General features: G+C 35.9%; 1 protein-coding gene across 1 annotated transcript; it reads right to left on the bottom strand.

Moving 5' to 3' along the window:
* Positions 1-773: 773 nt before the first annotated feature.
* On the bottom strand, positions 774-27,707 carry DLAT (dihydrolipoamide S-acetyltransferase). Its single transcript, XM_001381290.5, has 14 exons — positions 27,326-27,707; positions 26,841-26,942; positions 26,390-26,514; positions 26,102-26,249; positions 23,498-23,624; positions 16,340-16,527; positions 14,377-14,530; positions 12,967-13,034; positions 11,842-11,940; positions 11,398-11,505; positions 9,774-9,889; positions 7,330-7,492; positions 6,808-6,944; positions 774-2,683 (listed from the first exon to the last, which is right to left on the bottom strand). Exons 1-14 carry the CDS (start codon positions 27,590-27,592, stop codon positions 2,554-2,556), a joined length of 1,932 nt encoding a protein of 643 aa, XP_001381327.1. The 5' UTR covers positions 27,593-27,707; the 3' UTR covers positions 774-2,553.
* Positions 27,708-27,827: the final 120 nt, after the last annotated feature.

A 27,827-nucleotide genomic window follows, 5' to 3' on the forward strand; every position in this document is an offset into this window, starting at 1 on the left:
CCCTTATGCTCTTCTGCATTGGAACCAATACATAGTATTGATTCTAAGACAGAAAGTAAGAGCTGAAAAAAACAATAAGCACAATAGGGTTTTGTACCTCTACATCTTTCAATCAATTGTGATAGTAAAGATGTGGCTTGTAGATTGTTTGCAAAACACTGCCTGTTCCCTACTGATGAGGCAGAAATACATTTCATTCAATCCTAAAATTAGAATCTTATCCTTTAATGTCTAGTAGGACACTTTATACTAAAACTAAGTGAATCTCCTGGACATCTATTTTCTTGGAGTTGGAAAATATTTTAGGATAGGCAATAAAGTTATTCCTCCATTTAGAGGAAAATATTTTCCTGTAAATTTATCTAATAAAGCAAAATTTAGTAAGGCATACCTAATTTTTCCATCTCTTAGAAACTATCAGATAACTGTGAGTCTTTTAAAAAACTGCTTCGTTTTCATGATACCCACACTACTACCTTGATAAAGGCCCTATCTGGGCTGTTCCTGACTCACAGTTCTGGGTTATATTGCCCATTCTTCCATGTCTCAGCAATAAAAATACTTGTTTTGCCACCAGGTGTCACAATCTAATATTTTCAAGCTTGCAGTGCAGCTTCCCATTATATAAAACTAACACTTCCTACTTGATCAATTTCTATGAACAAATTTTTAGATAAAAAGGTTTCTCTATTAAAACCTACATAATAGCTTTCATAGATGTCTGTTAAAGCTAATGCCCAAATATTGACATACAAAAAATTAAACCAGACACGTTAAAAATGAATAATTTACTTTAATTTTTTAACACTCATTTAAAATAAAGAGCACTATTCCTAATTGTTTTTTTAAGTATGGGATAAGAAAATAGATTTTATCAAACATTCCAGATCAATTACCATAATTCAGACTAAAGTAATTTTTATTAATATGCAACCTTCTGGGTTTTGTTCCTTCTACAAGGGAAGTATAGAGCCTTAAGTAATAGCAACAGCAAAGAAGTTTGACAAACTCTCACCCAATCTGCCTCATTCTGACAATGGTCCCTTGTATTATTTCCTCCTATATAACTTCAGTTCAAACTAGAATCACCTCTGACCAAGGTCAGATTAGTTTCCAAGATTACATTTTCATAACTGTACATCAGGGTGAATCACAAGGATAGAATGGAGTGTCAGTTATACACGTGCACCATATAACTATCTGCTCAGATGCTTAAAAAAAAAGGTTAAAAAATGAGATGGTGAACTTGTGGCTCAAAGTACCTAGAGCTAGGTCCATATACTACACACAGAAACAAAGAACTGGTCAAATTTATTTTAAATTGTCATTAACAATTCCAAACAATTATTAAAATACAATGATTCAATAGAAAGCCTGGAACTGATAATATCTTCGATTATTCCATACATGACCCCACGCTCAAAGAAATAAAGCAAACTATAATGAAATGGAGCAAAATGGAGTAATATTTTATAAAATATTTACTTGCCCACCAGAAGATAAATTTTTTCACATAACTTTCACTATATTCTTATTTTACATAAGACAAACAAAAGGGTACAGAATAACTTTTTTTTACATATTTAACATTTTGTCTTCTTAACAGTCTCACTGACCAAATAGATGACTCTCTTTAGTCCTCTTTTAAAAAACCATTTCCAGTGGCTTGTTACTACCTCTCTTTATACTTTCAGGTTGAACATGACAATGAATGGGTTTGGCACATGTCCAACAAAAGTGACCAGCATTTTACACATGTACATTAACAATATTATTTGGTGTAGTTTTCCAAATTCCAAAATGAATATAGAATCCATTTGAGATTTACTCACAAATAACCACCAATTACTCTTGGAGTATAAAGTTTCTTCTACTCCTACAGCTGTAACAGTCTGATGAATAATACAAATATCAACTGCAAGTGATGAAATTCTAACTCATATTTAAATTACTTAAATATGTCTCACTTGAGTCCTGCAAAAAAGTCTGCTTACATTTCATACTGTCTTCATCACAAGATGGTAAACAATTGTATACATCCTATTTCATAGAAAAGTGTAAAAGGAAGCAGTCAAGTAGATGATCGATTTTTTTAGAAGATTAGAAAATAAGATACTATTTTATGACTTTATTTTTTGATAAGGCTTTAACTCCCTCCACATTGACAGGGATCAGGTAGCTGAGAAAACCAAATCCAACTTAAATTCCAAAGAAATTGGAATTTTAACACCCCCTCCCCAAGCTACTTTACTGCATTTCCCAGTGGAAATGCTAACTACTAAGGTTAATTAAAGGCCATTGTCGATTCAGTGGGAACACACAGAATTTGGATGAATGTTTTAATTATTAAAAACTTGCACAATGGTTGGTTGTAATTGGCATTTAGAGTTCATTCAACTCAGTAATGACCATTACAAATAACTTAACTGTACAAAATGGATAATAAAAATAATTGGCTAACAAAAAATAAACCACCTTGTTTAATAACTGACATAAATATCTTACTAAGAATGAACAATATAATTGGGATAGTGTAGAAACTGCTTAAGGTAGTTATAATATCATAGTGATAGGCTTTTCAAGGTATTTTTTGAACTCAGCAAGCCACTGAGCTCCAACTGCTCCATCCACGACCCGATGGTCACAGCTGAGTGTAACAGACATCATGCTGGCTACATCAAATCTAAGGAAAAAACAAACACAAATTAGGTACTCTGAAAGTAGTCATTGGATTTTCAGGCCATAAGTAGCCATCTCAGAAAGTAAAAACCTTAGGGGGCAGCTGGGTAGCTCAGTGGACTGAGAGCCAGGCCTAGAGATGGGAGGTCCCAAGTTCAGATTTGAACTCAGACACTTCCTCACTGTGTGACCCTGGGTAAGTCACTTAACCTCCATTGTCCTTACCACTCTTCTGCCTTGGAACCAATACCCAGTATTGATTCTAAGATGAAAGGTAAGGGTTAAAAAAAAAAAAGTTAAAACCTTGCTCACGAGCATATATTAATCCTATTAATTGTGGCAACTCTCTCCCATAAATTTATTGCTTGAAAAATTTAAGCGCAGTCCTTTGACAATCAAGGAAGAATAATTTTTTTAAAGTTTTATTTTCTCAATTATGTAAAAAGTTTCTGACATTTAAAAAAGGATTTTGAATATCAAATTATCTCCTCTTCCCCAGTGAGATGGTAAGCAATCTCATCACTTTATATGTATAATCATGCAAAACATTTTCCCATATGAATACTTCTGGTCTGGATTCTGACATTTCTTTCTCTGGAAGCAGATAGTATTTTTATCATGAGTCCTTTGGGACTGTTTTGGATCAATGTATTGCTAAGAATAGTTAAGTTATTTGTGGATGTTCACTGTATCATATTCCTGTCACTGTGTATAATGTTCTCCTCATTCTGCTTATTTCATTCTGCTTCAGTTCATGTAAGTCTTTTCTGTTTTTTCTGAGCCCCTTTTGCTTATCCTTTCTTACAACACAATAGTATTCCATTGCAACCATATACTATAACTTACTCAGTCATTCCTCAATTGATGGGTATCCGTTCATTTTCCAATTCTTTGCCCCTACCTAAAAAGCTGCTTTAAGTATTTTTATACATACAAGTCTTTCCCTTTTTTGCTTTTTACTTCTTTGGGGTGCAAATCTAATAATGGTATTGCTGGGTTAAATGGTATGTACTATTTTATAGCCCTTTAGGGATAGGTCCCAATTGCTCTCCAGAATGGTTCAATCAGTTCACAACTATCCCAACAGGACATTAGTGTCTCAATTTTCCCACATCCTCTTCAAGTTCTGTCATTTTCCTTTTCAGTCATGATAGCTAATCTGACAGATGTGGGGTGGTACCTCAGAGTTTTGCATTTCTCTAATTAATAGTCATTTAGAGCATTTTTTTTGCATGACTACAGAAAGCTTTAATTACTTTGAAAATTGCCTGTTCACATCCTTTAACCATTTCTAAATTAAGTAATGACTTGTATTCTTATACAAGTCTCTTTTCACTGTGTATCTGAGAAATGAGGCCTTTATTAGAAACTTAAATAAAAAATTTTTACACCATTATGATTACTGTGTATTACCCTCCAACTTATTTCCCTGTTTAGTTTCTAACCAAATCCCCCACTTGTCCTCTTTTCTGTCAACCAACTGGGTACAGAAATCTGTCTTCCCCTTCCCCTCCTACTTTCTGTAGAGTAGGATAGATTTCTATAACCAATTGATTGTGTATGTTCTTCCCTCACTGAACCAATTCTGATGAGAGTAAAGTTCATCTGCTCCCACAGACATTTCCCCCATCTTACCCTGTACCCTCAAAGCTCTTTCATACTTATTTTAAGATAATTTATTCTGTTCTATTTTCCCCTTCCTCCCAAATATATTCCTCTAATGCCTTAATCTTATTTTTTAAGATAACATCCTATCAGTTTGCAGGGAGGTGGCTCAGTGGAGTAAGAGCCAGGCCTGGAGACTAAGAGGTCCTGTGTTCAAATATGACCTGAGAAACTATCCAGCTGTGTGACTCTGGGCAAGTCACTTCATCACCATTGCCTAATCCTTACAATTCTTCTGCCTTGGAACCAATACACAATCTTGATTCCAAGATGGAAAGAACATATTCAACTCACACCCTTGCCCTCTATGTATACTCTTTCTAACTGCCCTAACAATTATAAACTCTTAAGAGTTATAAGAATCATCTATGTAGGTACGGAAACAGTTTAACCTTATTGAATGTCTTGATTTCTTTCTTGCTTACCTTTTTATGCTTCACTTGAGCCTTGTATTTCAGAAAAATTTCTACTCGGCTCTGGTCTTTTCATTAGGAATATTTGAAAGGCCTCCATTTCATTGAATGCCCATGTTTTCCCCTAAAAGATTATGCTCAGTTTTGCTGGGTAAATGATTCTTGAAGTCCTAGCTCCTTTGCCCTCAGAATACCATATTCCAGACCATCTGATCCTTCACTGAAGAAGCTGCTAAAATGTTTGGATTGTTTCTTTAGGCTGCTAACATTATTTTCTCCTTCACCTGGGAGTTCTGGAATTTGGCTATATTTCTAGGAGTTAACCTTTTAGGATCTCCTTCAGGAGGTGACTGGCAGATTCTTTCCATTTCTATTTTGCCCTGAGTTTTTAATATATGGGCAGTTTAGTTTTTCTTGACAATTTCTTGAAAAATGATGTCTAAGCTCTTTAATCATGGCTTTCAGATAGTCTAGTAAATTCATAGAGTATCTCTCCTGGATTTATTTTCCAGGTCATTTCTTTTTCCAGTGAGATATTTCACTTTTCCCCATTTTTTCATTCTTTGGACTTTTTTCTCTTGATATCAAAGGCATTGGCTTTCACTTGTCAAATTCTAATTTTTAAGGCATGAGCTTTTATACTTCCTTTTCCATTTGGCCAATTCTACTTTGTAAAGAGTTCTTTTCCTCCATGAATTTTTGTACCTCTTTTTCCATTTGGCCAATTTTACTTATTTGTAGATTTCTGTAAATCTTTTACTAAACAGCCTACTCAGCTTTTTAAGGAATTAATTTCTCAAGTATTTTTTGTGCCTCCTTAGCCAAGCTATTGACTCTTTTTTCATGATTTTCCTATATTACTTTCATTTCTTTATCCAGTTTTTCTTCTACCTCTCTTGAGTTTTAAAATCTTTTTTGAGCTAATCCATTAATTTTTGGGGGACTTGAGAGCAATTATTTTTCTTGGAGGATTTGAATGCAACAGTATTGTCTTTGTTGTCTTTTAGTTTTTTCTACCAAAATTTCCACCAAATAACTTTCTATGCCAAGTTTCTTTTTTTTGTTGTTTGTTCATTTTCTTTTAACTTTAAAAACTGTTAAAGTTGGGCTCTGTAACTGTGAAGGGAGCACTGTTCCAAGTTTCAGGTTCTTTGTGTAGCTGCCTTCAAAAAGAGTTATCTGTTTTCTTCCAACATGGTTATAAGAGGTGGGTTTAATACTCTCCTGGATTGTGCTCTGATCTGAGTAACCACAAGTATTCTTTGCCACCTTGGAACTGTGACCAGGGTCCCTTGTTCCCCAATGGCCATAAGCACTAGTATATGCTAGTGCTTTTCTTCATTCTGTGAATTCAACCCAGGACTTTGACTAGAATCTGTAGATAGGCAATATGGCAAGAGTTGCATGCAGAACCAGAAAAGGGAGCCCTGTTATCTTCTGAATTGTGCAAACAAAACTAAGTATTGATTCCAAGGCAGAAGAGTGATAAGGACTAGGCAATTGGGGTTAAGTGACTTTCCCTTCCCAAGGTCACACAGCTAGTAAGTGTCTTAAGACCACATTTGAACCCAGGACCTCCCATCACTGGGCCTGACTCTCAATCCACTGAGCCACCTAGCTGCCCCGCAATAGATCTTTTGTACTGGCCTTCTAAGTTGTTTTGGGCTAAAAAAATATTTCAACCTTTTTGTGGGTTATGCTACTCCATAATTCATTTTATGACATTATATCACAGTTTGGGGAGGATAATTTCAGAGAGATCAGATAGGTCTGTGTACCTTCTCCACCATCTTGGCTCTACCTCTCTAAAAATAAAGTTTTCAATAGGAAATTTATAGCTTATTACATCTGAAACAAGATAAAGACAGTCTCTGCCCCCAAAGAATTGGATTCTATACTTCTAATTTTACTTATCTAGTTCTGCTATATAAATTTTTTTTTCTAATTTTACTCATCTAGTTCTGATAAATACATCAACATCTGGACTATAAAAGTAGAATAAAAAAATGACCTAATATTTTAAAAACTATTTTTCCCCGTGAACACTTACCCTTTTTCATTATCTGCTGGAACCAGTCTATTCTCTGAAGCACCAACTGCCAAAATACATGCCTGAGGTGGGTTAATAATGGCAGAGAAATTCTTAATCCCAAACATACCTAAATTGGAGATGGTAAAAGTACCACCCTAATGGAGGAGAGAAAAAAAGACAGTGTAATATTTGAAAAATAAAATCCTTTCATTTATTCCTTCAAATAATGTAAATATTAATGCTTACTGCATAAATAGGTAATGGCACAAAGGTTAACCACTCTGGAATTTTCAAAACGTCAGAAAATGCAAGATGACCAGACTTAGTCTTAAATTAATCTCAAATTTAAATTTTTAATAATTCTATTTAGGATAACAAATAAGGTGTTGTGAAACTGCCACTGTACACAAATGAGAATGATGGTTAATTTCCTACAACACAAAATCCAGAATGTCTTCATCATGATCATAGCAAGTGACAGGATCAAAGGCAAGAAAATGTTTTAATATTTTTAAAGCCAACATAAAATAAATTATTTACCTGAAATTCATGTGGCTGAAGTTTACCCTCTCGAGCTTTGGTTGCTAAAGAAACTACATCATTAGCAATGGATTCCAGTCCTTTTATATGTGCATTAAATACAATAGGTGTAATGAGTCCAGAAGGAGTACTGACGGCAACACTAATATCAACAACATGATTTCTGGAAAGGAAATATGATTGGAATAATTGGAAGTTATTAATTATTACTTTCAAGCAAAGGAAATTTAAAAAAAATTTAAGAAGTAGTATTAAACCTAAGACACTTCCTAGCCGTGTGACCTCAGGCAAGTCACTTAACCCCCATTGCCTAGCCCTCACCACTCTTCTGTCTTGGCATCAATACACAATATGGATTCTAAGATGGAAGGTAAGGGTTTAAAAAAAATTTTTTTTAAGTAGCATTAATTACAGCTGACATTTATATAGCATTTTTATGCAAATTAATTTATAACTAAAATGATGGAAGTTCATGGGGGAGAGAGATCACTTCTAGCTGAAGTGATTAGGAAAAGGGATCACATCGAAAGTCTAGAAATACTGGGATGGATGCCCTTGAGAGATGGTGGATTTTCTTTGCTTCAAGCAAAGCCTCAATTTTTGAGTATGTTATAGTGAAGGATTCCTTTTACATATAGATTAGACCAAATGGCCAACAAAGTCTCTTTCAATCTTCAAATTCTGTCACTCTGTGAAGCAGTAGTGTTATCTAGGCTAGAGCTTATCACAGGCTAGGTTCCTAGTCCCAGCTAGGATTATCAGAGAGGATATCATACTCTCAGGTTTAGAAGGGAGAAATGGGACAAATCCAGAGAAACACACAATATAGAATAAGACCAATTTGGCAGATGGGAATACTCTATCTACTGGGGCCAGACTGAAGACCTCAAAATGTCAGGCTAAGTAATATGGACTTTGGATTTGGTCTGTGACTTTGTTTTTAAAAAATTAACATCTAAAAAACATACTTCAATATAATTGAATTCTTCTGTAATTCCTATATTTTACATAGAAATATTATTCTGAGAACAGCAGGCTTCACCAAACTGCCAAAGGGGTTCATGACACAGAAGAATAACAATTAGAAAAAGAAATATACAAACACATGTGTATATGTGTAATATATATGTTGCTAACCTTTGCTATTAACAATGAATGACTACTATCTATGCCTGTGCAGGTTTGGATGAAAAGATCAAGATGAGATTAACAGTACTTTCTACAAAGGTACATCCTATTTTTAGCTGCAGCTGCTATGTACAAAAATTGTGTATCTATAGTTCAATCTCTTGACTCCCAGTTAGCCCAAAACCTTGGTTCAGAAGAGTTTGTGGGACATCAAGCTGGTGTGTAAATTGCTTTAGCTTCCTAGGAGTCATCTATATTTTCCACAGAACAACCTGGTGAGGTAGGTAATGCATATCTCATCCCCAGTTTTAGAAGAGGAAACTATGGCTCAGAGTGGTTAAATTACATACTCAAGGTCACACAAGTAGTAAATGTCAAAATCAGGATCTGAACCAGCCTTTCATAATAGTACACTTCCTAAGACTACTAACCTAGTGATTCTCCAGCTTAGTCATACTGGCTAAAAGTAAAAATAGACTTCATAGATTCCATAATGGTTTTTTCTCTTTGGTAGTGGTATCAAACATGTGTGAAGTATCTTCAGTAGTCATTCAGGGCCTATTTGTCAAACAAACAAGATATTTGGCCTCTGTCCTAGGGCTCAGGCACCTAGCAAGTATAAGGTAGGCAAGTAAAGACAAAAAATATAAAAGCTTTATTATGGGGTCCTTATTTTACTACATTGGTGCTTCTTAGAACAGGCCTAATATCAAAGTGACTTGCCCCACCTAATGCAATTATTAAAAGGTATGTATGTAGCTGCACCTCAAATCCAAGTTTTCTGACCCTACCATCAGGGTATGGGGAGAATTGGGAAGGGAATAAGTATTTATATAATACCTACTATGAGCCAGGTAAGCACTTTTTACAAATATTATTTCATTTGATCCTCTTAACAACCTTGGGAGGTAGGTACTAATATTATCCTCATTTTACAGGTCAGGAAACTTTAAGAGGTTAAATGACTTGTCCATGGTCACATAGCCAGTAAACAGTTCATGGTCAGCCTGAACTCAAGTCTGCCTTACTTCAGGTCCAGTGCTCTATACACTGGTTGAATGTTATGAAAGCAAATATATAATACTTTTTTGAATACTAAGAATGTGTAACAAAATTTAACATTAAACCAAATACTATCTTTGTATTGTTTTGAATTCTTTCATAGGTATACATTATTTTCATGACCAGATATTCATCCAAGGAAGAAAACTTTTCTTCTGTTTCTATTTTTTCCCCTTCAACTAACACAATGATGAACATATTACTTTGATAAAAACTTAGTGATTAATAGTTTACCTCAATAAAGGTATACTTACTGCCTTATAACTGTATCCATCCAAGAAGAATTTGCTTCAGGTACTTTCAAACATGCCATAGCTGAAGCTTTAATGATAAAGTCATTGACAGAAATTTTACTGCCTCCTGCCAATATCTGTAAAGAAAAAAGACAACCTGTTGCCAATGTTTTATTCCAAAAGGCCTCAAACTGCACAATCTTAAAAGTAAAGGCATTACATGATGCAAGATCTTATCTAAATAGATGGCTGGTAGAAATGTCCATTTACATTTTTAGCAGAAAGCAATATGAGTTAGATATACAAGCATTAAATGCTGATTTAGTAAAATGTTTAATTTCTGTCTTAGAACGAAAACTAAGTATCAGTTCCAAGGCAGAAGAGCAGTAAGAGCTAGACAATTGGGGCTAATTGATTTGCCCAGGGTCACACAGCTAAGACATGTCTGAAGCCAGTTTTGAGCCCAGAACCTCCTAATCTCTAAATCTGGCTTTTATCCACTGAGCCACCTTGAAATGTTAATTTTTTTTAAACCCTTACCTTCCATCTTAGTATCAATACTATGTAATGGTCCTAAGGCAGAAGAATGGTAAAGGCTAGGCAATGGAGGTTAAATGACTTGCCCAGGATCACACAGCAAAGAAGTATCTGAGGCCAGATCTTAACCCAGGAACTCCCATCTCTGGGCCTGGTTCTCAATGCAATGAGCCACCCAGCTGCCCCTTAAAGGTTAAAATTTTTAAAGAAATGACTACAGGGGTGGAGGGGATATGACTGAGGAGAGACTCTAAATGAACACTCTAATGCAAATACCAACAATATGGAAATGGTTTCGAATCAAGGACACATGTGATACCCAGTGGAATTGCGCGTGGCTATGGGGGGGGGGGGGGGGGGGAGGATGATCTTTGTTTCCAATGAATAATGTTTGAAAATGACCAAATAAAATAATGTTTAAAAGGAAAAAAAATTTTAAAGAAAAAACTTAGCATAAGGAAATTCTCCCATTTAATATAAGGATAATGGATCTAGTCAGTGAAAAGTTGAAGTTCATTTAACATTCTTTTTGCATCTTCAACTATGAAAACATTAATTCAAGGTTCTAGATCACTTTCTTTCAGGAAAAATCTCAGCTCTATGATCCTAATTTAATTCTACTTGCTCTTCTAATGTTATTATAAAACACTCTCCAAATTCTATACATCCTTCCAGGACAAACTTTTCCCCAACAGTTCCCAAAGACTCCTTAAACTCTTTGTATACAACAACATATAGCATTGAACTTCATTTTTTGTACAGTTTTGTTACATTATAGATACATATCCTATCCTATCTCCTGGTCTTTGCCATTGTAAGCTTCAGGGATTATGTTGTCTATTTCTTCCACAAGGCTGAACACCTATTAGGAGGATGTAAACATAAAAATCTGAGATAACCCAATATCAAAATGTCTGTTAAGGCAAAAAATTGATCTCATTATGGACAGTCCTCATGGCAGTTTAATCAAGAACAAAAACAAATTTTTAAGGTGGTCTTATTAAGCTACAATTAGCCAATCAAGGGTTTTTCGTAATACCTACTATTCAACAGAACTAGTATAAAGACATAGCATATAGGAAAAAAAAAGAATTTCCAAACATCTTACTGTGTTGAGTTCTTTCCGTACTTCTAAAACTTCTCCCATGTTTACATCTATGGAAAGGTAATAATGAGGTATTGTTTGCTTGGACTGCATTAAACGCTGGGCAATAACCTAAAACAAAAAAAAAATGTCATTTGGGCATACTTATAAATGATAACCTAAAGCAAATATTTCACCATCTCTACCCTCCCCCAATAAATCTTTATAATTACGAACTGGCAAACCAATCAACAATGAAACAGGTCAATAGGCTTAAGGAATAGGAGTTTGCAATTTATCTTCCTATTCTATAAAATAAAGTAAATCAAAGTCACTGATTAATCTCAAGTACCTCAACATCTCAGTCATCTTTGCTTCTAATTAAAGAATCACTTTCTCACCAGTTTACACCTAGCAGCTTAATAATGAACCCAACAGCTGGTTCTAGATTTATAGCAGCACACTTACTCTACGAATATTGCTGATTGGGATATCTGTAAAAATGCCAGTAGGAACTGCTGCTACTCCTGGAGCTGGTGCAGGCATGGCCGCTGTTGGAGGAAGAGCCTGCAGAGAACAAAGAACACTTAAAAACTAGGAACCAATCTCAGAATAACTTAGGCTAAGATTCTTAATGGACAGCTCAATATTGTCAAGTGGCCTATTTAGAGATACAGGAACAAAAATTCAATTTTTTCAAAGGAAAAGATATGTTTCCCCTATGTCATAGGATATGCCAATGAGTAGTTTTTAGACTGGAACAATTTGTCCCCCAATATTTTTACAAAAGTGAATAACCCTTTAAAATAAGAATATTCTACTTAAATAGAAGAACAAATATTATCACCCCTTTCCAGAGTTTGAGAAACAGAATGTATGATTAGTGAACTGGGCTTGGAAGTCAGATAGATCTGAGTTAAAATCCTGCTTCTGACACAAACTGGCTATGAACAGACAAGTTGCATAACTTCAAAAAAGATAATTCTCTAAAACCATAAAATGAAGAACAGTTGTTGATATACAGATGTAGAGGGAATTTCCTAATTAATAAAATTAAAGCATTGAGCTAAAAAAATACAGTTATTAGAAGGATCACTATGACTTTATTTTAAAAGAAAGTATCAACTGTAATAACTTAAATGCAGTCTTATTAAATGGCTTATAAACATGATTCTCTAACCAAAATGGCCTAATGAGGGCAAGATCTGGGATGCCAATGTGAGCAAGTTAAGATCCACTCTGTAATATGATCCTAGATTTAAACCAGTAGCCAGGACTAATTATCCTGTTAACAACTGGAATTAGATAAAATTATGTGAAGATATTGGTGAAAACCCATTGTTTATACTTTAAAATATAACATTTCTGACATTGTCAGCAAGACATCTCTGTACATCAATGGCAGAACACTTATACGTGTACACTGCTAAGTTTAAATAGAAACAGAGAAAATCTTGTATTTCTGGTATCAATTTCACACAAAAGTATTGTATATAATATTCAACATGCAAACCAAATAATTAGGAGAAAATACTGTTGCAAAAGATTGCCCTCACAGAGAGCAATATGCAAAAGGAACCAAATTCAACTCACAGGAGTAGCCTTTGAAGGCACAAAAGATTCGATATCTTTCTTGGTGATTCTACCATCTGGCCCGGTTCCTGGAAGGCACAACATATATTGAGATAAAAATACAACTGGATTTCTAGTGTAATTATTACTGCTATACCAATCAAGCTCGCATTGACAGATTTCTTCTTGCTACTGGACAAAGTCCAATAGCTTCCTAAAACATGAATTTGTTTTAATCCAACTATTATACTCTAATATATGCAGAACTTTAAAAGTAGTCTGGCTCCCCTTTTTAATATAGGGGCAGCTCAGGTAGCATAATGTATGGAGCCTAGAATCAGGAAATTCAAATCTGGTCTCAGACACCTACTAGCTGTGTGACTTTGGACAAGTTCTGTCTGCCTCAGTTTTCTCATCCTTAAAATGGGGATAAGAACATTTGCCTCCCAATGTTATTGTGAGGATCAAATGAGATAATTTTAAAGTGCTTAAGAGAGTGCTTGGCACATTGTAAGTAACATGGAATGTTAGCTATTATGACTGCAAAAACATAAAAGGGAAGGGTTTGCTCCTCCCCAGCTCTGGACAGTATGTGCCCTGCCACATTCCAAAGAAAAATGAACATAAAATATCTCTTTAAAATTTCATTTAGGGGGGCAGCTAAGTGGCTTTATATGCAACCAAAACTGGTATATCAATGTGACTGAGTATCATTGTGGAATAAGAAATAATGAATATCAAGAATATGGGAAGGAAAAAAAAGAATATAGGAAGGAATGAGAAGATGTATGAACTACTGCAAATTGACATAAGAAGAATCAAGAGATCTGTATACAAAATGAATATGACAATTTAAATGAAAACCAAAAATCCCTCAAAACTGAATACTATATAATATTAATGACCAAGTTTGACCCAGAAGAGGGATATGAGAATTTGATTCTCCTTATGTGTGAGATCAGAGGAAGGAGGAAAGAGAGTAAGAATGGAAGACCACTGAAATGGAATACATCATCAGCTGCTGACTTTGATGTGGTGGACTAGTTTTGCTGAAATGCTTTCTTTCTATTCCTTGTTATAAGGGAAAGCTATCTCTTATAAAAAAGTGGGGGAGGATCATATTAAGAAAACAAGGTGGGGGCAGCTAGGTAGCTCAGCGAATTGAGAGCCAGGCCTAGAGATGGGAGGTCCTAGGTTCAAATCTGGCCTCAGACACTTTCCAGCTGTGTGACCCTGGGCAAGTCACTTGACCCCCAGTGCCTAGCCCTTACCACTTTTCTATCTTGGAACCAATACACAGTATTGATTCCAAGATAGAAGGTAAGGATTTTAACACAAAACAAAAACAAAAAAACAAGGTGATATAAAAAAAGAGAAAAAAGTAAAATTAATCGAACATTTAGTAAAAACAGCTTTCAGAGAAAGACTTACCTCTCACTTGTTTAAGGTCAATTCCTTTCTCTGCTGCCAATTTCTTTGCAAGAGGACTTGCAAATACTCTTCCTTTTGCACCAGTAGGCATAGCTGGATGGGAGGCTGAAGGTGCAGTGGGTGTAGATAGGGGTGTAGGAGGAACAGCAGCAATCTAAAAAGGTAAGGAGTGATAATTAGGATCCCATTGGTAAAATTCAATCTCCAAGGTCAAGAGTAGAACTTTTCTTCTAAGTCAATGGATATTTTAATTACATCATTTTTGCTTTTCTATGAGAGTTCATACATTTGCTTACTCCTCACAACATCCTACTACACCAAATAGCAAGTTATCACATCACTCTCCACCATTACAAGTATGAGAGCTAAAGTTTTCTCTGAAATATAACTTGGCTGGTAAATACATGAGATTATTTTTTAAATTATCTTAGGTGATATAATACAATGTTACTTTAGGCTCAAGTACATTCTAGAATGATTCTAGAGTAGAGATTCCTCAACTATAATTCCCACAGGAATATGTTATGGTTGAAATGGTATCTAATTAGCATGAAAAGCAAACTGAGATCATGGATAAGACCTCAGCCTTGGAGTCAATGAGACCAACTTCAAATGCTATTTATATGACCATGGTCAAGTCATTTAACCTCTCTGAGCCTATTTCTTCATCTATAAAATGAAGAGGAGAAATTTGAGGACCTAATTTTATGATCCTATGAAGCTCTAAAATGACTGTAAAAAAAAAAAGACATCTACATTGTATTAGGCCATGCTAATGGCAGGAATTTCAGTATATTACAATTATATTTTTTAAGTTGGGTTTTTCAAAAGACATTTTTCTGGTCATACCCAGCTATGAAAAACACAAGTATAAAGAAGACTATTAGTGAAAGACTTTTATTGGAACTTTAATGGCCTGACTTTAAGGCAATTCTTAAAAGTTCCTGAATGCTAAAAAAAAAGTAAATGAGGGAAAGGCATATTTTCTATAACCAGCTGAAGAGTCTCTGTGTTTGATGTTTTCACAAAAGAGCTTAAGCTAAAACCTACCTAATACAAATTACTGCTGATTTATAATTTGTAGAGACTAGGAGAGTACCATAAGAATATAGACAGGCTGACTTAAAAGGCATACTAAAGATTTATTAAACATACTAAACTTTATCTTGGGATAACATATAGTTATTTACTGTGACTTCAGAGAAAAGAATTATGGCCAATGGATGGAAGTTACAAGAAAACAGATTTTTGTTGAATAGATAGAGCACTAGGCCTGGAGTCAGAAGAATTTGGGTTTAAATCTAGCCTCAAGACATTTCTATGTGATCCTGGACAAGTTACTTAACCCTAATTGCCTAAGCCACTGATGGTGAACCTTTTAGAGACTGAGTGCCCAAACTGCATCCCCATGCCACATGTGAGCTGCATGTGACCCCAGACAGGGGAGGGAGGAAGCTCTCCCAATGGACTACTGAGTAGAAGGGCAGGTGATGTGAGAAATGTCCTCAGGTATGGTGGAGAGGGGGAAGAAACAACCCCCTCCAGCACTTGTGCCATAGGTTCACCAACATAGGCTCAGGCCTTGCCAATTCTTCTGTCTTAAAATTGATACTGAGAAGGTAAGGGTTATAAAAACAAACTCAATCAGTACCTCTTCTCAAAGACACTATAAAAGTGTTTTATCCTGGAAATTAGATTAGTAACCTCTAAAGTCCATCTAATTGATTCTATGATGCCAATAGAGTGGGAAATTACCTTTCTTTTCAAAAGCATGAAATCTACATCTAAAGTAGGAAGATATGTCACATCAATAGGGATTTTCTATTTGGTTTAGTCTCAGTAGCAAATTCCAAGACAGCAGGAAACACAACTATAAGGACAAACTATTCACCATTAGGTGAATACCCTTGAGACATTAAAGAATATTCCTCTCATTCATTCCTTCAATTCCAGTCATACCTACCGGGGGTGAGGTGGATGGTGTTGCTTGGGGTTTTATATCAGTTACTCCGGTCTGCCTATAGTCAGCAAATGCAGGAATATCTGCTTCTTTTTCTACAATGATACAGAGTGGAGTTCCTAGAGGGACATCTCTCGTGCCTTCAGGGATAAGAATTTTTGCCAGATATCCTTCCTCTTGTACTTCAAAACCTTTAATAAAAAGAAAAAAATAAGGTGACACAAAAGTTTCCACTATTTCGCATGGGGCAAGGCATGAAGATGTTAAATGAAGAAAATTCCCTTTATATTATCAAACTACTTCTGACATTAATCTTAATAGAAAATATCCAATGAATCCTTTAGGGTGAATAAAATTAAGTATATGGTTTTGTGAAGATAAGAGATAGATAGCTGTTGTTTACACTACAGATATTGATTACAGTTCTGAATGGAAATTACTCCCAAATTGTCTCAAGGCACACCATCCTGTGTCAAGGGTATGAGCATACCAAACTGTAATGTAAGAGCCTAATAATCATTTTTTTTAATATGCCTAACGGCACATTAGCAAGTTGTTTTACACTCTGGGAAAATAAAACAGGTCATCAGACAATCCTATGGAATCAAATAGCCAGACATTCATGTCTCTAAATGAATCAACTATCTATGTTTGTATGGTGGTTTTTTTGTTGTTTTTTTTAACGTGGGAACTGGTTTGAATCAAATACAGATGCCTATCGTTATCTATTTGAGAAAGTACATGAAATCACATGCTTCATTTCCTGCCAAAAAAGAACCTGAATCAGAGGCAGGCCACAAACTTCTACAGATCTACTCCAATAAAACTATGAAATTCACATCATACCTAATAATGACCATGACATCTTCCATCCTAGAACTGCAACTAATAAAGGCAGATCTAAACAACTGGAAAAATATTAATTGCTCATGGGTAGGCTGAGCCAATATAACAAGATGATTCTACCAAAATTAATTTACCAATTTAGTCTGGTACTGATCCAACTACCAAAAAAATTAGAGCTAGAAAAAAAATGTAAAGAATAGCAAAAGAACCAATGAAGAAAATGTGAAAGAAGGTAGCCTAGCAGGACAAGATCTTAAATTGTATTATAAAGGAGTAATCACTAAAACAACCTGTTACTGGCTAAGAAATAGAATGCTGGACCAGTGGAATAGATTAGGTACACAATGTTTTTTGTTCATTTTCAAAGAAGTCCAATGACATCACAGGGTGATAGCTTGACTTGCTCCTGAATTAGATTTAATTAAGACAGAGTTGCACTCTAGTCATCAGCCTCATCTTTTCTTGCAGTCATTTAAATCCAGTGGCAAAACAAAAGTCAGGCTGACTGTTAATGGCTGGGGATGCAGGGTACGACATTGGGTCTGACCAAGCTCAAAGTTTCACAGCACCTGCTTCAATTGTCTTCATGACTGTTAGAACAAATTGTGCTCCTCTGCCCATTCCACCTGGGGAAGTCAGCGCATGCTGTAGATATCTCCTCTAACCCACTATCAGGTCTGAGGCCTATTGATTATTAGCCCATCTACCAAGATGGTCTACCAGTATGGGGCAGCAGTACATATTACATTTTCTTGGAGCCACACATGAGAGTTGGGCAAATGATGAAAGATGGACACCAAAAGTTGATGAGCAACCCAGAAAAGGGCTTAACAATCTTTCACACCTAAGGTGCTAGACCTCTCAGAATACCATATATGCTCCAAGTATACAATAAACAGTAATAAATGACCATAGTAATTATGTTTGATAAACACAAAGATCCACGCTTTTAGGACAAGAACTCATCACCTGACAAAAATTACTAGAAAAACTGGAAAGCAGTTTGGCAGATTAGATATAGACTAACATCTCACACCATATTCTAAGATAAATTGAAAGCAGGCACACGATTTAGACAAAGGATATCATAAGCAAATAAGGAGTATAGAATATCTTGTCAGATCTATGGATAAGTAAAGAATTTATGACACAACAGGAGATGGAGCATTACAAGAAGTAAAATGGATAAATCTGAATAAATTTTTTAAACTGTGTAAAAACAAAACTAAATACAAACAAGATTGGAAAGGAAAACAGAAAACCAGGGTATGAAGATGGGATTAGCTCTCCCCTGCCTACTTTTAAAATTAATCACCAGAAGAATATATGCCCTAAGTGGGGGAGGTCACATACTAAAGTGGATGACAACTCAGAAACAACTGACTGACCTCTGGGCAGTCCTAAGCAAAGTTATACACTGCAATTGGTCCCCGTAAAGTAGAGGAAGACACAGGAAGTGATGAAAAGAAGGGTCTTTAAAAGTGGCTGAAAATTCCTGTGAGCGAGTCTTCAAGCTTTTTTGAGGCTATGGAGGCTGGTGGAGGACCATCTTATTCAGGGTGGAGCTGGGACTCTAGCATTTGGTAAGATGCTCTGGCATCTTCTCCCCTTGGACTTTGGATTGGTGAGTGGAAAAAGCTGACCTTTCTTTCTTGACTTCTGGAGAGAACACCAGACCTCTCAGAGGAGGCTGCATGAGTGAACCTCTTGCTTAATTTACCTCTGGGCTCTCTAGCTGGGGCTTCTGGAGCCTTGCCAGAGGAGAGCCGGGGGCTGGAGCAAATACTTAGAGTGATAATCCAGACTTCTCACTCTTCCCTCTTTCATATTTCTCTACCTTACTCTTTCCCTCTATTTTGTAAATAAAGCTGCTGGAAGGTCATTTTTGACTTGAGTTATAATTTTAGCGACCACATTCTCTCATATTTTAATCAAACCATTAATTTTAACCCTTACACAGGAAAACAGGGATTTTATAGCAAGTCTCCCCCATAAAGGGCTTATTTCTCAAATATATAGAAAATTGAGTCAAACTTACAAGAACATAGTCATATCCCAATTGATAAATGGTTAAAGGATATGAACAGGCAGTTTTCAGAAGAAATCAAAGCTATCTAGTCATATAAAAAATGCTCTAAATCACTAGTGATTAGAAAACTGCAAATTTAAAATGACTCAAAGGATTTATGATGAAAAATACTCTCTACCTCCAGAAGATCTGAAGATCTGATGCTGTCTAAATGTAGATTGAAGCACTTTTAATTTTTTTTTAAACCCTTACCTTTCATCTTAGAATCAATACTGGGTATTGGTTCCAAGGCAGAAGGGCTAAGCAATGGGGGTTAAGTGAATTGCCCAGGGTCACACAGCTAGGAAATGTCTGAGGCCAGATTTGAACCTAGGACCTCCTGTCTCTAGGTCTTGCTCTCAATCCAATGAGCCACCTAGTTGCCCCCAAAGCATACTTTTAAAATGTTATTTTTCTTAGGGATTTTTGGTCTGCTTTCATTTTCAATGTGGCTAATATGGAAATATGTTTTGCATGTCTGTACATATATAATCAATATAAAATTGCTTGCCTTCTGAAGGAGGGAGAGGTAGGAAGGGAGGGAAAGAATCTGGATGTCAAAATTTTAATAAATGTTAAAAATTGGTTTTGCATGTAACTAGAAAAAATAATTTAAATAAATTAATTAAAAAATAATCACACACAAGGAAGTCAATTATATACTTTGAAAGGAAAGAAGCAAGAACCCAAATAAATATCTCAGAATCATACAAAGCCCCAACATCCTTTTCAAAAGAACCTAGAATCTGTCCCAATTCAAGAAATAAGGCTAGAAGAATGAGTACACAAGACACTATTAACAAAGAACTGTTATGGATGACTCTAAAGAGACAAATCTAGAAGAATAAATAACTTTACAAGAAAAGTCTGAATGAAAAATACAACCCGATCAAAAAGCTAACTAGACTGTAATGAAACAAGAGTTTTAAAATATAAATGAAATGGGAGCTTAAAATGATAGAACTAGAAAACAATGAATTCTAAAGGAAAGATCCAGAAGGAAAACAGCTTATTAAAAGGGGACTGACAAAAAAAACAACTACTGGAGTCTGAGGTAGATCAAAGCATGACATCTTCCACTTGATTTCTTCATGTGATTTTTATTGTATGCACGGTGTGTCTTTTATCAGGACATAAGCAATATGGAAATAGGAACTGCATGAAAGTGCCAATATAACCTCAAACGATTTACTGCCTTGGGGAAGAGAGGGAAAGAAAGGAGGGAGAAAAATGTCAGCCAACAACAAATTGTTTTTATGTGTAATTGCTTTCCATAATGATTGAATCATATCACAACTCTAGCAATAATATATTAATATTTTTCCATATTCCCTCTAGCATTTTCCTTTTTCTTTTCTGTCATATCTAATGTTACAGGTGAGATGGTATCTCTCTCTCTCTCATAGAAGATTCTCAAGCACCTTGGATGAAAAGAGCTAAACAGAAAATGAAAAAATGAAACACACTCATAGGAGTCAGAGTCATCAAATATAGTCATGTATGAGCATCTAGAAGAAACCAGAGAAAAAGTTTTTGTTTTCTCACAGAAGAAACAAGTTTTCCCTCAGAATCCTAATAGTATCAAATATTCTAGAGGGTTAATAAGACAGAGGACCTTTGTTATGTTTTGATTAGATTAAACAATCAGTATCACTAGAAAAAAAGGGAAGAAATAAGAACTTACTATCTCACATAAAAGAAGTACACAGTCAGAAACAAGGAGGAAGGGGAGGGTGCTAGTATATCACTGGAACCTCATTTTCATCTGAGTCAGTGAGAGGACTGCAGAAAATACAATTAAATACACAAACACACCCAAGTTTGGTGTAGGGATACATTCAACTCAAAAGGGAAATAGAAGGAAACTGTGAAAGGAGATTATGAGATAAGAGAGAGGGAAGACTAAAGGTAGGATTTTAGTCATAAACAAAAAAATCTCAGAAGGTGAATTATGAAGAGGAGGGGAAGAGACAAGGAACAAAGGAGTGGAAGAAGACTAAACCAAATATAGATCATATTAGTGTTAAGAACATTCTCCTCTTCCCATTGCCTTTTTAAAGGGCAGAGAGGAAAAAAATACAAGCCAATAGGATGGAGGGACATACACAATAACAATCATAATTGTGACTGCTAATAAGATAAAGTCCCCTATATAACTGAAAAGGATAGCAGATTGGAGTAGAAAGCAGAATCCAGTATATGCTCATTATAAGAAACACATTAAAAATGAAAATTTACACAGTAAAAATAAAGGGCTAAAAATCACATCATCTTAAAAAAAGGTAGGTATACCAATCAAGATCTCAGAGACAACAAAAATAACCTATATGTCTAAAGGCACTATACACAATGAGCTAATATCAATATTAACATATTAGTAACAAATGGCATAGTATCTAAATACTCAAAAGAATAAGGAGAAATTAACAGTAAAACTCTAATAATGAGGGGACTTCAATGTACTCCTTTCAAACCTAGAAAAGTCTAATGTAAAAGTGGAGATTTGAACCCCAGACTTCAATCCCCAGAAATCCTTGGCACTTCCCAGAATGCCCTATAATCTCACCTGAGTCCTCACCTGAGGGCAAAAACAACAATTGTATTTAAACTGACTGTACCACCTACTTGCTCTCTCTGCTTCCGCTTCTAAGCACATGCGTCTCTCAAGATGTAGTAAGTGAAACTGAATGGGCTTATCAGCCCTAGAAATGTGGCTTATTGATTTGTATCTTTGATTTCTAATAATCTTTAATAAACCTCTAAAAATATAATACTTTTATTACAAGAGACTAATTTAACTGTTTAACAAACAAAAAACAAAAAAAAATTAAGGTTCTAAATAGAATTTTATAAAAGTTAAAGATAGGTTTCTGACAAAACTGTCAAGGAAATGAATGGAGCAACATACTTCTCAGTACAACATGACAGGAACCTTTACATAAACTGGCCATGTATTAAAACATTTAAAAAAAAAACCTACAAATAAATGTAGAAAAATAGAAATAAAACACCGAGGAAAACCAACAGCTAGACTTCAGGGGTTGAGGGGATATGACGGAGGAGAGACTCTAAATAAACACTCTGGTGCAAACACCAACAAAATGGAAATGGGTTCGAATCAAGAGCACTTGTGATACCCAGTGGAATCGCGTGTGGGCTATGGGATAGGTGGGGAGGGGATGAGGGGGGAAAATGATCTTTGTCTCCAATGAATAATGCTCGGAAATGACCAAATAAAATAATGTTTAAAAAAAAAGAAAGAAAGAAAAATAGAAATAGTAAGAACATCCTTTACTGACCACAATGCAATGAAAATTCTACTCAATAAAAAGCCATCCTAAATAATTGTTAGGCCAAAGAACACATCATAGAAATAATAGATCATTTTAAAAATAACAATGAGACAACATACCAAAATTTTTGGGATGCAGCCAAAGCAGTCCTTAGGGAAAAATGTTTATCTCTAAGCACTTTCATCGACAAAAGAGAAAGAAAAAAAAAGGTCAATGAATTGGGCATGCAACTAAAAAAATATAGAAAAACGATAGACTAAAAAAAAAATCAAACTAAGTACCAAAATCAAAATATAAAAATCAAAGAGTAACAAAACTGAAAGCAGAAAAATCCAAAACCATTCAATAAATTAAAACTAAGAGCTAGTTTTAGGAAAAAAATTAGTAATTTGATTAAAAAGAAAAGAAAATCAAATTGCTTGTATGAAAAATGAAAATTCACATAAAATGAAGAAATAAAGATATCAGAAACTATTCTGTTCTATGATATGCTAATAAAATGGTCAGTTTTGAAGATATTTACAAAACTATAAAATGCCTTAATAGAAAAAAATTAATGCAACCTCAGAAAAAGAAACTGAGCAAGCCATAAAAGAACTCCAAAGAAGATTGTTTAACTCTCTTTGTTTCTCCTCCCTTCTTATTTGTAAGAATACCCCCTCTAGAGTCTAACTTTTCCTAGAAATATCTAGTATCACAATCATTGCTTGAGAAACAAACTCTAGTCCAAACACAATTTCTAAACTGACATTTTACTGGGTGGATGAGAACCCTATTTGTCACTGATAAAGGAGTATGTGCCCAGTTTCACTGTGAAATTTGTCTTCAAAAGATAAATTCTACCAGTTAGAAAATCTTCATGTTTTCACACAATCTTTTCAGGGTAGGATAGCAATCTTCTACCCCTTCTCTATAGCTATACACCTTTGTCAGTTTCTGAGGTAAAAATCTCACCTATTGTGGCTTTGTCAGTTTCTATCTCAGCCAGCAAGTCTCCTTCATTCAATTTCTCACCCACCTTCTTCTCCCACCTCTGAACTGTGCCCATAGTCATAGTGGGAGAGAGGGCAGGAAGCAGGACCTACAAAATGAAAAAACAAACAAAAAAGACACTCGTATAGATATTGCATCAGACTAGGAGACAGGCACTATGGGCATAATAGTAAGCCTCAAGAGAAGAACCAGGAAGGCACATTCTATCTGGTATCTGTAAATACAGTATTTTCTTATACTGTATTAACAGAAATACCAATTTTATGGCACAGGAACAATAAATGGTAAACCAGTTTCAAATCTTCTTCATATTCTGGTCATGAAAGAAACTTGAGTCTCAGTAACTTTCCAACATTTTGATTATATTTTACCTACAAAATTTGTTCTGTACCAGTTTAATTTCCTATGAAATAGGAATCTGAATACTTATGAATACTCTTTCTCTAGAGTAGTAGACAACTTAAGAAATCTGTTGAGATTTTTCTCTCAAGATATCTCATAAGTAGTTAGCTTATCTCTGGATAAGCATTATTAATACCAAAACAAAAATTTAAGCATAAAGTTTCTTTTCTAGCTACGACATTTTATTCTTTTTTTAAAAAACCTTACCTTCTATCTTAGAATCAATTCCATTTATCAGTTGCAAGGCAGAAGAGCATTAAGGAGTAAGCAACAGGGCTTAATTTACTCACCTAGGATCACACAGCTAGGAAGTGTCTGAGGCCAGATTTAAATCCAGAACCTCAAGTTTCTTAGGCCTAGCTCTCAATTCACTGAGCTACCCAGCTGCCCCAACAACTTATTCTTGGGATAAACTCAATTTCTATTTTTATGGAATGACCATGGCCCGGTCTAGTCTATGAATAGGGGTTTTTGCTATATCCTAACTGATGAATTAAGAAATTTTTAAAAGAAAATTTTGATTTTGTCTTTTTACTCAAAGGAAGCATTCCTGACGCTAATATCTCTAAAGAAGAAATGATAATTAAACAACAAAACTTTTCCAACAGGAATTTTTAAACTTTTCATAGCAGGTTCTTAATAGCACTTTATACAAAAATGATTGATAAGCTTGTCAAAGGAGCCACAATAATTCTGTAATTCCTATCACAATGGTACTTTACTCAGATATCCCCAACAACTATAAATCAGGTGACCCAGATCAAAAGCAATCTTCTTTTCAAATTGTATCATTATTTAATTCCTAAGATTAAGGAGTAATTTTTTTTTAAATCCATGACTTATCTAAAATGCATGATTAAGGAAAATTTTTGAAAATGTCATATAAAGGAGAAAATAACAAAATAAAAAGGAGAAGGGGCACAATTATATCTTATTCAAGGAAATGTAACAAGGATACACAGAGTGAAGAAATACAATTTTAAATTGAATATACCAGCTTTTCATTGGTAATAGCAAGAAGACTGCAAGAGCATGGCATTATATCCCCTCCCATGCCAAAAGAAACATTTCCTCTTTGGAAACCTCTACAACTTTAAGAGTGGTAAAGGACAGAACTATATAAATACTTGATCTAACTTTTTTTGGGGGTAGGGGAAGAATATTGCAAGATATTTTCTGCTCTTGATCTTGAAAATTAATAAATAAATCTATCATAAATAGATACTAGATCTGTTTCAAGCAACTCTAACCTATATCAATGTTTATTTTGCTAATTGGTTTATTGTCAAAAACTGTTACTTAACATTTTGTTTCTAAACAGTGATATTATTTCTAAGATGCTCGTTTTTAAACATATAAAACTCTTTAACTTCTGTCAATTTTCTAACTTAATAAACACTCTCAATGTTGCTGGCTCCATGTAGTTGAAAGCTATATATCAAACAAAACATAGGAACAAAACAAAAACAAAACAAAACAAAAAATAGGAATCACCTAATTTAAATTTAAAGTACAATTAATCAAATGCAAAGAAAAGGAAGTTAATAAACCTATCTCTGTGTTTAAATTATACTATGTTTACAAAGCAAAAATTTATAAAAAATGATTATGGGCTTAATTTACCATACTTGCAATGTCCCCATCATGGAAAGAAGAAAGCTTCTAACTCCTAAATCTAGTTCTACAAGTGGAAACACACCCAGGCTCAGAAAGGTTAAAGGAGCTGTCCAAGGTCACAAGTGTGAATAGGATTCATTTCACACACTTATTAAATTCTAACAAAGTAATGAAGGGACTGTGCCAGACACTGGGGATACAAAAACAAAAAAGCATAAGTCCTTGCTTTTAAGGAGCTTATATTGGACTAAGAAATACAACTCGTACATATACAGGTAAATAGAAGCGAATGAATACTTAAAAACTAATAGAATTAACTATGGCTTCACAGAAGAGGTATCCCCTGACCTTAATTTTAAAGGGATATTTTGAAAGGCAAAATGGGTTGAAGTGAACTCTCCAGGCATGGGAACGTTTTTGAATTTTCATGCTTGCTATTTACTCTGAAACTGTTTCATTCATAACATATTTCAGTTAGTAACACACATGTAAAGGAATAATTAACTCAAAACGTATATTTTCGAGTGTTCAATAGTTAAGCCTTACTTGCAAATGAGGAGGATATGAGCTCCCTGGAGCCTGGAGAGAAGGTGATGAAGCCACAGGAGCAGAGGGAGGAGCTGTAGAAACTTGGGGAGTGGTTGCTGCTGTGGAATCCAGGGTATAATTTTTAAATGCATCCACATCCTCCATTCTAAGGCACGAGGAAAACACACAAATATAGGGACATTTTAGTTTTCCCTATGAGTGGTGGAGGGCAAGACAACTTCAGACGATCTCTTACATCAATAATTCAATTATTGCACAATATGATGAAATCAATGGAGTACTTACTTTTCAACAGTAATACAGATGACTGCTCCAACTGGAACATCTCTGGTACCTTCAGGAACAATTATTTTAGCCAGGTAGCACTCTTCTAGGCTCTCAAATCCAACAGTAGCTTTATCTGTTTCAACCTTTTAAATACAAGACATGGTATGTTTATATACTTAAAGTTGGTCTGGCATTTGTTAACTTAAATCTGGCATTTTAAAAATTCACGAGAAAAGTAGAAATAAAGTTTCCACCTTTGTAAAGAGATCACAGAAGCTATTAAAGATTTCTCATATAAAAAGTTGCTAGGCCATTTATAGCACTGACAAACTTATCAAAGATATTTCAGAGAACTGCAGCAGACCAAATTACTACTCAAGTACAGAATTCAAAGTTAGTTTGGCAAAGTTAGTTATGAAACACCTCATTCTGAAACATTTTATGTTAAGCATCTCTGCAAACTACTTACTTCAGCTATAAGGTCACCCTCATTGATCTTTTCCCCTTCCTTTTTCTCCCAGCGGGCAATGGTCCCTGCCTGCATTGTAGGGGAAAGAGAAGGCAAAGGAACCTGGAAAAAAAAGAGAGAGAGATAGCACCTGCTTCCCCCCCCCCAAAAAAAAAGGGTAGCACTGTTTCTTACCTCTTTATAATCCCTTCACTGGCTTAGGGGGCCTTTTTAAGAACCCGTGGGATGCTATGACTCTTTGCTTTAGCCCCCTGCAGTGGATTTGACAAGAAGGATGCTACTTTTCAATTGACATTTCCATTCTGTCATTCACGCGCAGTCCCAGAAGCGTTACAAGTCTCCTCCCGGCTTCCAGCACCAGAATGGGGTTGGGCTGAAGTGGGGAGGTGGTCTCATTCTGGTTAGGCCTTCCCACCAGCTGGTCCAGGTCTGAAAGGCACCTGACCCCGGGGGTCTGAGCGGGGGGGGGGGGGGGGGGGGCTCACCTTCTGGTGTGGAGGAAGACTGTACCAGCGTCGTCCAGGAGCCCCCAAGACCTGCAGCAGCAGGAAAGGCACCCGTGGCACGGCCCCGGAGGCGGAGCAAGGACCCCAGGCCCGCAATGCTCTAGCCCTGCTGTGGGAAGAACGGGCCAGGCTTGGGGGCGCGGCTGGGACCGGCCCTCCCGGGGCTTCCCTCGGGGCCGCGGCCGGGCTCCCAAACCCCGTCCGCGGGGCCGCGCACCGAGCCTGCCGTGCACACACTCGCCACATCCTGCCACCGAGACCTGGGCCCGGGAGCCGCAGCCTCGACCACAGCCGTCTCCTGTATGACCTCCTGGACCACCGTGCGGCACTGCCGTCAGCCGCGCCTCGCCGTACGGCCGTACAGTGTCGTAAATGAGCGAGGGAAGTCCCGCCCCACTCAGGATTCCTATGCACTCCACCCAATTCCTCCAGCTACAGGCTAAGAGAGAGCAAGCTGGGGGCGGAGCTGTGGAGAGAGTCC

The sequence above is a fragment of the Monodelphis domestica genome, chromosome 4, assembly GCF_027887165.1.
Source record: "Monodelphis domestica isolate mMonDom1 chromosome 4, mMonDom1.pri, whole genome shotgun sequence".
Taxonomy (NCBI): Eukaryota; Metazoa; Chordata; class Mammalia; order Didelphimorphia; family Didelphidae; genus Monodelphis; species Monodelphis domestica.

Coding starts and splice junctions, on each gene's coding strand:
- DLAT (XM_001381290.5), bottom strand. CDS start 27,592: ATGTGGCGAGTGTGTGCACGGCAGGCTCGGTGCGCGGCCCCGCGGACG. Junction 26,515..26,840: donor AGGGTGACCTTATAGCTGAA/GTAAGTAGTTTG, acceptor TGTATTTAAAAG/GTTGAAACAGATAAAGCTAC. Junction 7,493..9,773: donor ATGGATACAGTTATAAGGCA/GTAAGTATACCT, acceptor TTTCCTTTCCAG/AAATCATGTTGTTGATATTA.